This window comes from Canis aureus, chromosome 11 (genome assembly GCF_053574225.1).
Source record: "Canis aureus isolate CA01 chromosome 11, VMU_Caureus_v.1.0, whole genome shotgun sequence".
In the NCBI taxonomy this organism is placed as follows: Eukaryota; Metazoa; Chordata; class Mammalia; order Carnivora; family Canidae; genus Canis; species Canis aureus.
The window spans coordinates 25432415-25443527 of NC_135621.1; the positions used below are offsets into that span (position 1 = coordinate 25432415).

At 58.5% G+C, this 11113-nt stretch overlaps 1 protein-coding gene across 1 annotated transcript in view; it reads left to right on the forward strand.

Moving 5' to 3' along the window:
* ARFGAP3 (ARF GTPase activating protein 3) overlaps nucleotides 1-6504 on the forward strand; it is a 51210-nt gene extending 44706 nt beyond the window's left edge. The window contains exons 15-16 of the mRNA XM_077914232.1: nucleotides 3530-3651; nucleotides 5442-6504. Coding sequence (XP_077770358.1) covers nucleotides 3530-3651; nucleotides 5442-5459 — 140 coding nt within the window. The 3' untranslated portion in view covers nucleotides 5460-6504. The remainder of the gene's footprint in view (nucleotides 1-3529; nucleotides 3652-5441) is intronic.
* Nucleotides 6505-11113: the final 4609 nt, after the last annotated feature.

The window sequence follows — 11113 nt, forward strand, 5'->3', positions numbered from 1 at the left end:
CCTGGTGAAGTGAAATACTTCCTGGGGATGTGGTTAACCCAGGAGCGCTGATGTTTCTCGAGGGCCTTCACTTTCAGGGTATTGAAAGGTCCAGATGAAAAACACACATAAGCACCCACCACCGGCCTGGCACAGCACCGGGGCCTGTGGTCACTCTCCCAGAGCAGGGGTGCTTGGGGGACACAGGACTGCCATCAACGGGGCACTGCCTTGCGAGGCAGCCACTCAGCACACGAGTGGCTCCAGACCCTGCTTGTCCCCCGGGCAGGGCCAGCGACGCTACAGACCCCTCTACCCTGGGCCCCAGGCTCTCGTGTGCCCCGTCACCCTCGGGTTCCCCAGGCGTGTTTGCTCTGTCCCCTTGGGCCACCCAGGCCACCCTCTTCTTTCCTGCCCCATCAGGCCCAGAGCCCGGGCACAGGGCCTGTTCGGGGCCTGCAGATCTCAGAGCGCTCGTGGTTCTGTGTGGTCTGCTGGTGACCGTGTTGGTCCTACGTCGTGGCTGTGTGGTGGCGCCGCCAACCCAGAATCAGCGGTGACAGGGTGGCATTGACATCAGTGTGTGGCCGCTGTGCCTCTGGCGAGAGGCGCCCCGCGATGCTCCTGTTCCTAACGAAACCCGGCACCCAGTCCCCTCGGACATGCCTTTTCTCTCCGCTCATCTCTATTTCAGGGAAATGGGTCCATGATATTCTACTGAAACTTCTTCGTCCTCGGTTGGAGCGCAGCTCCGCCAGCAGCCCCGCCGGCCAGGGCCCCCGATGAGCCCCTGAGGGCGGGACCTGCCCGTGCTCACCTCTGCACCCCTGGCTGCTGGCTGCACCCCTGGCCCAGAGAAAGCCCTTGCGTCTGTTGAGTGGGTGGGTGGTCGGGCAGTGGAGGAGTTCTGGGAGCGAGGTGCCCACTGTGCTAGGGCCCTTCCAGCATGACCAGGAACATACTGTGCCCCAATGGCGACGTGGCATGGCCAGCATGAGGTGCAGCAGCTCGAGCCGTAGGAGGAAGTGCACACGTTGCAAGGTCCCTGCTCTGTTGTGGCTCCGGAAGCCTGAAGGGGGGCAGCCCCGTGGGCCCGCATCTCCAGGGACGGTGGGCACCGGTGGGGGGTGTGACCACGGTGTCACCCGGCCTTCCTGATGGATGCAGGGCTCCACACCGACCACATAACATGGTGTGGCCCAGCTGGCCTCCCCCGGCCGGGACTCTCAGGCCTCTGCCCAAGGCCTTTACATCTTCCCGGCTGCTCAGCCAGAAACCTGGGAGTCACCCTTAATTCCTGTCGTACCAGCATGACCCCCACACACACACACACACCAGCCAGTTGGTCCCTGAGCCTCCTGGGGACACTTGGACCATCCACTCTGAGGCTTCCCTGGCGGCCTCTACCTGCGGGCGCACTCGCTTCGTGTTGTCGGTGGATTGTCTGCCTTCCCCCGAAGGCCCGAGCTCTGGAACTGTGGCCATGTCCTCAGCCCTGGGCCAGGGAGCCTCTTCCTGAGGAAGCAGCTTAAACTGTCATTTCCTGGAGCCTGGAGTGTGACCCGAGTGCTCTTAGGCTCGGCTGCCTGGCCCTTCCAGCCTGCTGCCCTGGGCAGCCCCAGCCCCGGGGACACGGCACCCACTTACCAGCAGGAGGAGGGAGACTTCACAGACACAGGACACACTTGCCGTCAGTCTCCAGAAGCAGCGACAGAGCTGCAGGCGGAGCGTGGAAAGGCAGCTCCTCGCCGGAGCCCTAACGGCTCCTCAGGCTCCTTACGCTCAGGGAGCTTAGGTCGTTAGTGGGGTTAAGCAGGTAAGGGAGACACACAGAGGCCCAATCGAGTCTCTTCCACATCCTTTGGGAGGCGGTCGGGACACGCGCTGCGTTCCCAGAGGCGGGGGAGCCAGGCCCTTCCTCTTGTCGCTTGTACCCTCATGTCTACGATGGCTGCTCCAGCCCTCGGCATCACGTCTGCATCCCAGCCAGCAGGAAGGAGGGAGAGGGAGAGGAAGGGGCTGGCGCTGGCCCTGCAAGGCTCTTCGGCTTACATCCCATTGACCAGAACCCTGCCACCTGCACTCGCCTTGTTGCAAGGTTAGATTCTGGGAGTTGGAATCTCAAGTTGGAGACTCTGGTCAAGTGCCTCTGCTGAGGTCGCCCCTGTACCCTCTGGTCCAGGCCTAGGCAGCCACCTCGGTGACCCTGGCTCTGTGCACTCAGGATGTCACACTAGCTCCTCGTTTGCTCTCAAGACCCATCTTTTAGGCCGGTGGCACCAGCTGGCGAGTGGCCACTCTGGGACGTTCTTAAACCCAGATCCAGTGGCTGGGCGGGGCTTCCACGCTGTTATCGGCAAAGGCCCCCAGAGCTGTGAAACTCAGCCGGAGTGGAGAGGGGAAGAGCCCTGCTCCCTGCGTGGTGGGCATGGGAACAGTGCTGGGGACAAACACTGTGTCCCTGCTGGGCGGCGGCGGTGCTGGAGGGTAAACATGTCCAACCTGTTTGTTCTCCGAAAGGGAACTGGCCTCTGTTGCTTCAGGGGCACGTGGGTGCAGAGGGGTTGTGTGCGGGGAGCTGGGCTCGGCTCCCCCCAGGACCTGCAGGCTTTGGGCTCACTCTGGGTGTGAGCACCCCCGGCTGCCTGTGACATCTCGGGGACAAAGGTTCACCAGGAAGCCCCGGTTGTCACTTGTGGGGCTGTCACCCCTCGTGTGAGAGAACACTGGGGCGCCTCACCTGCGTCGCTGGAAATGGGCTCATGTTTCTGTCAGGCAACCAGAACCGAAGCAAAGAAACCCAACAGGAAGGTTGGGGTGAGGGGTCTGGCTCTACCCGGGCTCCAGCTCTGAGTCAGAAAACAACGAGAGAGAGAGAGAGACAGAGACAGAGACACCCCTCCGTGCTGGCTCCCTCCCTGGAGAGCCCCGTTCTCCCGTCCTCCGCCAGCCTGAGTGGCGAGTGGGGGTCCCACCAGCTGCAGTGGCGCCTTAGCCTCACCGGTCACCCCAAAGCAAGCAGACAGCTCCTCTATTGAGAGGATAGGAGTCCAGGGGGCCCCGATCGGCCAGGCCCAGGGCACGTGCCCCCCTCACCCCGGGCAGTCCAGGGGGCCCCCTCGGAGGGAGGGAGGAGAGCCTGTACCAAAACAGGTGGAAAGGATGCTGAGCTCGCAGCAGCTGTCTGCCCTTCTGCCGGTTACTGATGACTTACCTGGCGGGTCCTGTGCTAAGCACCTGGGTGGAAGGAAGCAGCCCAGAGAGGGTGAGGGAGCTCTCCAGTGACACACAGCTTGAAAGTGGCAGTGCCAGTATTCGAACCCCCACGGCCCTAAGACCAGTACCACGTCCTCTCTCACGTGGGGTCTCGCAGCCGGTTCACGGTGGGGCTGGCACGGCCACTGAGTCCTGACGCCACCCCAGCTGCTGCTGGCGGGCAGCGGGAAGGGAGGGGACCCCACGTTCCCTGAGGCCGTCGAGCGCTCTGCCCGCCGGCCGCACTGTCTGTCGCAGCTGTGGAGTGACAAACCGGCGTCTGCTCTGTGTGCAGGAAGCTACAACCTCACGAGCGTGCTGCCCACGGCGCCCGACATGGCCCAGTTTAAGCAGGGAGTGAGGTCTGTTGCCGGAAAGCTCTCGGTTTTTGCCAACGGAGTCATGACGTCCATTCAGGTCAGTGACGCTGGGAGGACATGAGGAGAGTGGGATGGTGGCTTCGAAAATGAGATCTGGACCACTCTTCAACTGCTGGCAAATTAGATTTCATATTATCGATTGATAGGTTTGCTGCAGTGTAACCCAGGACATCATGAAAACCAGAAATTGTCATTTTATTTTTGCTTACATTTTCTAGTAGGTGACTCTAGGGGAACTGCTACAGGGATCGTCGTTATCCTGAGCTACCTATTTCCTATACCGGGGACAGAGAAATAGTAAGAAGGAAATAGAAATTACCCATTATCCCCCCCGCCCCAGGGGAACTTCTGTTAATGCTTTGGTATATTTTATTTTAGTTCTAGAATTGTATGCCTATCATTTTAAAATTCAAACAGGATTATAGTGTATATATATGATCTGACGTTCTCCATGGTGTTTTGTTACGAGCATTTCCTTGTAATTAAAAATTCTTCAGAAGCTACACTCTATGGAGTGAAAATACATGACATTTGTTTCACTCTTCCCCAAGTTGGGATTTATTTTTCTTTTAAAGATTTTATTTATTTATTCATGATAGAGAGAGAGAGAGAGGCAGAGACACAGGCAGGAGAAGCAGACTCCATGCAGGGAGCTCGATGTGGGACTCGATTCCGGGTCTCCAGGATCATGCCCTGGGCCAAAGGCAGGCGCTAAACCGCTGAGCCACCCAGGGATCCCCCCAAGTTGGGATTTAGATTGAATTTCAGTGTCTTAAATAAGGCGCATCCTCATATACAGCAACGTTAGGCTATCTCTTGAGGCTTATTTCAGGAACTTTCTTGTCTATGGCATCATTCTAGGATGCTCTTTTTTTAAAGATTTTATTTATTCATTTGAGAGAGAGAGAAAGCACACACAAGTAGGGGGAGGGGCAGGGGGAGAAGCAGGCTCCCTGCTGAACAGGGGGGATGTGGGGCTCTATCCCAGGACCCCAGGATCATGACCTGAGCTGACGGCAGCTGCTTCACCGACTGAGGCCCCCGGGTGCCCAGGATGCTATTATTAATATCCACAGGCAGTAGGACCCTAATGTGGGCTCTGGTGCCTCTGGAGCACCTGGGTGGAAGGAAGCAGCCCAGAGAGGTCTTCCCAGGGAACCTGGAGGGGCTTCCCAGGTTGGGGAGGCAGTGGGGACGCCCCCACAGTGGAGAGTCCCCTCAGCCCCGAGACAGCTGCTCTTCTCACTGCCACTGATAACATGACCTTTGTTAGAATTCACAGGATGTTTCATGTCCCTGAGGTCAGCTGAGCCCCCATCAATCCTTCCGAGAAGGTGACAGCCATTATTTTATGGAAGGTCATCCCCATTTTATAGATTATCCTCCCCCTTTTATAGCTTCATTTTATGGATGCAGAAGCTGAGGTTCTCCTCCCACACGTGTGCCCCTGCCCTCCCTTGACACCTGCCTCCCAGGGGTCACCACTGGGGCTCACCCCCCCCCTCCCAGAACCTTGCCCCCCTCCCCAATGCCCTCGACTGCGCAGGAGCCACAGACACACCGCAGGGGCCAGGGCAGCAGGATGCTCTTCCGCCCAGGCCCACACAGGCCTCAGCGCCAGGAAGCTGTGGTCACCCGGCATCCAGTTAGTGTCCTCTCCCAGGGCAGGGGTGGAGAGTGGGGTCAGCGTGGGTGCCAGGTGCCAGACAGGCAGTGTCCTGCGTTCCCTGTGAGGTCTCATTGGGTAACACCAGCATTCAGTGCGTGCGAGAATGAGGAACTGAGGCTGAGTGCGAGTAAGCTCTTCTCTTGCTTCTCCCTGGGCAGGATCGCTACGGTTCTTAAATCCCACATGACAGTACCTATTTCTGGAGAAATTCCTCTTTCCGTGAACTGGTGACCACAGCACAGACTGCAGCGAAGACCAGCAGACTGTTTTGCCTCTTTGTCACGTAGTATATACGCATTGCTGATTTTTAGTATTTCTTTGAAGAAATTCTCATTTTTGATGTAGTAGAAGCTTTATTGTAAGTTCTGCTGTGCTTTCCTGCCATCACACGCCCCGCTTGGGGCAGAACTGTGCACATGCTTGCTTTATTTTCTTGGGATCTAGTTCCAACAGCCAGGGGCCCAGAGACCAGGGCCTCTCCGCCTCCCAGGACTGAGCACCTTCCTTGGGTGGGGGGAGGGGGGCGGGGGGCTCTGTGCTGCCAGACTGAGGGGCTACGGGCTCCCTCAAGCAGCCGATGCTACAGGGCCTGCAGAGACAACTCACAGCACACGGTTCACCCAAAAGGGAGCAGAGAATAAAAACAAAAGAAAGATTGCTTCACTTCTATTTCCACATATTAAGGTAATTTCAGAATAATGTTTAAAGTCATCCATCTGTCCCTTTGTAAATTGCTTATTTTGTATGATTCATAAATTAAAAGATAATTTTCAGCGAGCGCTTTGAAGAGACCGAAGCTTCTGCATTGCCAAGGGAATTAATCTTTCAACAAGGTGTTGTTTGAATTTATGGGAACTGTGAGGTGAGAACTCCCTGAGTGTCTTTACAAACCAACACACCGTACAGAACTGAAAATGAGGAAGGGAAGAAGATAGACCCACGGAAAATATTTTAGTATATGGGACAAGAGTAGTTGTAACGGGGTAGTTTTGTTAATATTTTTTATCTTAATCTTGGTTTTCAAAAAATTACAGAATGTGTATAAATGAATAAAGAAAAATCATTTGGCTGTGTTTTAGACAGCATTAGAATATATTGTTCAGCACAGTGAAATATATTTGAAATTTGATGAACCAGAAATGTGGTTTCAACTGAATATTTTATGAATTTTTCTTAAAAGATCAAATTTGTAGACTAAACATAATAAACCCTTGCAGCAGAGCATGTCGCCTATTTATTTATTTATTTATTTATTTATTTTCAAATGCTCCCATAATGAATGGTAAATCAGGGCCCGTGACACGACATGGTGGTTTGAATCATGACGTAACTGCCGACAGATGTGTTTGTTGGGCGCCCAGTGGGCAGCTGCCACTCACTGAGGTGGTGGGCCCCAGGGTGGCGGCAGGCGGGGTGTCCTTGCTGAAAGTCAGGGTGTGCACGACGGCGTCTTCCAAGCCCAGGGGGCTGCGGTGACAGGACAGCACAGTCCCGGGAGCTGGAGGCCACAAGTCCCAAGGTCAGGGGGCTGTTGGGGGGGTTTCCGGAGAGGAGTCTCCCTCAGACTTGCAGGAGGCCTCCTACTTGTCCTCACGCAGCCTTTCTTCTCTGATAGGGCCTTGGAGGTGTCGAGACTCTTCCTCCTCCTGCAGGACACCAGTCCTCTGGGATCTGGGTCCCACCTTCTGACCTCAATTAACCTTTTTTTTAAAAAAAAATATTTAGATTCAATTTGCCAGCATATAGTATAACATCCAGTGCTCATCCTGTCACTTAACTTTAATGGCCTTAAGGACCCATCTCCAAACGTAGTCATGTTGGGAACTAGGGTTTTGACATATGAATTTTTAGGGGCACACCGTTCAGTCCGTAGCAGTGTAAAAAATTCCCACCCCGGGTTGGCCCTGCTCCAGGCAGGGGCCTGGCTCTGCCGCCTCCAGGAAGCCCTCCGGGGAGGCAACACTCCCATGCGCTGCGCTGCCCGGGGCGGACTGTGCCCCCGGGCCTGGACTTCCTCACAAGGAAGGGCCTGGGGGGCCCACCCCCAGCCTGGCCGCGCCGCCTCCCGCGGCTTTCCTGTCCCTCGGGTGTGGGTGTGCGTAGGGCTGCGTGCGCACCGAGGCCTGGGCTTGCGTCCCCGGCCCATTTAGCCTTGGGCCTTGCTGTTTGCTCAGCTTCAGTGTCCGCGTGAGTGCTCCGTATGCGGCAAGGATATTAGTTAATAATTGTTCTGACAAAACATGTTTGGGATCCATGCATTTAAAAAGAAAATGGTGCTCCCGGGTCTGGTGGAAACCGGCCCAGACTGGCCGTCGGTTCAGCGGGGCCTTGAAAACGGTGTTTATTGTGCTTTCTTCCGGCAGCAAAGCCAGTAAGGACCAGATGATGTTGCTGAGGAATTGAGAAAGGGGGGGCGGGGCGGGGTTCACATGGCCTTAGGCGGGACCAACGCGCCCTGGAAATGGGCATCTACCTCCCAGCGCAGCAGAGGCCCCGCGCCCCCAGCTCCCCCGCCTGTGGGCCCCGCTCCCCCCTGCCCAACTGCTCCTCTTGCCCTTCTTGCCCTTCTCAGTGCTCAGCCTGAAAGCCAGGTGTCAGATGCGCCCCCTCCCCAGACGCACCCAGAGTCTGATGCGGCAGCCTGGGGTCCGCTGGCCTCATTCACCTGCCCGCGCCCACCGGTCCCAGAGCACAAGCCGGGTCCTCGTGCCTACCCCCTCCCCGCCCCCTGCACCCCCTGCTGACCCACTGCACCCCTTTCTCCTGCCCCGGGGCCCAGTCTCCTTCCTGAAGTGCAGTCTTTGAAGTCACCTTCTCCATGACCCTGATCTCCTTTTTTCTTTTTTTTTAAAGATTTTATTTTATTTCAGAGAGAGAGCGAGGGCACGAGCAAGCATGAGTGCGAGGCGGGGTGGAGGGAGAAGCAGACTCCCCGCTGAGCAGGGAGCCCCATCCCGGACTCTGGGACCTGGACCTGAGCCAGAGGCAGAGGCTCTTCGGATCCCCATCCTGCGCTGCCGCTACCCTTGCCCAGACCTTGGCCTCCTGGTTGCTCCCTCCTGGCCTGTGTGTGGCCGGCGCCGGGCTCCTTAGCTCCCTTAGAACATGAGCTTCCGGGGGGCAGGTGCTGCTCCGTCAGGGTCACTGATCCCCCGGGGCCTAGTGTGGTGCCTGGCACGTATTTTGACTCGGGGACTTGTGTCCTGCCACTCCCTTCCCGCCCGGGAGGGTGCTGTGCAGGGTGACAGGAGAAGACAGACGCCTGGTGCTAGTGTTTTAGGCCATTTCTGCCACCAGCAGCCCCATTCTGGTTGTTCCCACCTCTTTCGCTGCCCACGCCGGGCTCCCGAGGCCCGCAGACAGTCCCATGGGCCCAGCCGCTAAGGTGAGTGGACGAGTGACAACCCCAGGACACATGGTGGACCGTGGCATTGGGGCAAGATGGGGGGGGACACGGGCGCCTTGGCACCGGGCGTGGCACCTGAAGCGACGGTGAGGACCCAGCCCAGCGGCTCCCTCCCCAGCCTGGCTGCTCGTGGGATCCACGGGATCCACGCACAGAGGCACACGTGCGCCCTCCCTTCCGTTCCCGGTCCTTTGTCCTCTGTAGTTCCTATCATTCCGCTTGCCCGGGTCCTTCCTCTCCTAGAACCAGAGCAGCCTGCTGTAGACGGATGGATGGCCGGACAGAGGGACAGAGGGATGGTGAGGGAGCAGACACCAGGGACTCTGGCCACACAGGCTGGTTTTGCAAACAGGCTTCTAGGGCCTGATCTCCCTCCCTCCATCCACCCACCCTCCTGGTCCCTCTCCGGGCCTGACCCCACACACCCCGCCCCTGAGCCTGGGTTTTCTGGGGTAGCCCCGGGGGAGTGACCTAGCTGTGCCCTGGGCCCCGGTCCTCTCTGCCCTACCGCCTGCACCAGACGTGACCTCAGTCCCCTACATCCCCAGTTCCTCCCCGGCACCCACAACTTTCCTGTCACCTGGTTAGCTGCACCCCCGTCTCTACCGCACACCACCGGTGTGGGTGCTGGCGTCCCCGGGGACAGTGCTTAGGGAAGGCACGGGTTCCCACAGCACCCGGGGCTCAGCCCGACTTTAGGCCAATACTGACAGGCAGTCAGGTCAGGTTCTGGATGTTCTTGTGAAACAACACCCAGGACGCCACTTCCTCGAACCCGATGAATCCAGGCAGCCGCCGCCCTCACGTCCACACCTCACCCCCACACCTCACCCCCCACCTGGTCCTCCTCGGGTGCCAGCGAGCAGCACCACCTGCCAGCACCCGCCAGCCCTCACCTGCTGCTCAGGCCTCCCGTTGCTGCTCCGGTGGGCATGCAACCTCTACATGCAACCAGCCTGCGGAGCCTACGTCCTGAGGGTCCCCAGCCCCACGGCCTCCACCTGCTGCCTCTGGCCTGAGGGACTCTGCGGGCCTCGGGCCCTCCCCCAGCCCGGCCCCAGCCGCCCAGTCTCTGCAGAGTGGCCTAGTAACATCCGTGGCCCCGCCTTCCCAGCCCGGACCCTCCCTGGCTCGGAGTCCTGTTACTCTGCAGCATGGCCCAAGGATCACAGGTCTGGGGCCCCGGGCCCCTCACCGGACTGGGGTGGCCAGGCCCTGGCTCTCCTCCAGGCCTCTCCGCAGTGGCCACCTCTGCCAGGAAGGAACCCCCGGAGCGCGTGACCCAGAGCTGGTCCTGGAGGCGACTGGGACTGAGTGATGCTCTCATCACTTTATCTGCGGACAGGGAGGAGAGCAGAGCCCATGGCAGGAACCATGGGAAGCGCACGCCCCTCCGAGCGGAGTCCCCGGCCCTTGGGGGCTGGAGTGAGGCCCTGGCAGGCAGGCAGGAAGCAGCTGAGGCCCAGGGCGGCCCACGGCCTGCTCAGGTCATGTGTGGGGCTGAGGGGCAGCGCCCGGGGCCTCCCAGGACGATGGGAGCAGCAGCCTCACTCACCCCAGGTGCACACACCTGTGCCACCATCGCGCGGTGCCCCTGCAGGCCCCGTGTGCGCAGGCCTGTCCCCTGAACACCGATTCACCGTTCGCCCTCTGTCCTGCTCACTGCTCGTGTTCCTCAGGCCTTGGAGGCGAGGCTCTGAGAGGCCCATGCACGGCCCCGAGGCCTCCTCTCTGGCATCAGGTGTCATACGTGTGGGGAGAGAAGCTCCTAGGCTCTCAGCTGGGATGCTGTACAAGTGGAGGAAGTCAGACTGCCCAGAGGAAACCCAACCGAAGTGCACTAGCGTGGGCCTGGGGCACCCACATGACAGGGCCTGAAGAAAAGCAACTCCAAGGAGCCCTTGGGACTGGGCTCCCCAGCACTTTATTTATTTTACAGATTTTATTTATTTATTAATAAGAGACAGAGAGAGAGAGAAAGACAGGCAGAGACACAGGCAGAGGGAGAAGTAGGCTCCACTCAGGGAGCCAGATGTGGGACTCACATGCCCTGGGCCGAAGGCAGGCGCTAAACCACTGAGCCACCCAGGGATCCCCGCTCCCCAGCACCTTAACCAAAGAGTCACGAAGCCCTGGAGAAGTGCAAGGCCAAGGAGAGGGGACTGGGGTTTTCAGGGGGAGCAGAAATGAAAGGTAAACGTCTAGGCAAAACTACAGGGGGAAGGTCGGTTTGTGCAGGTTCCTCTTGGTACCTTCTATCTCCTTCGTGGGTGTAAACCACCCCCCCACCCCGCCCCGTCCCGTCCCCAGAGGGGGTTTGTGGCCGGCTGTGTTTCAGGGGTTCCTGCTGGCAGGCTGATAAGGGAAGCACTGGGGAGGTACTTCCCGCATCTGGTGACAATCCTCATGCAAAGTGGCACCTCT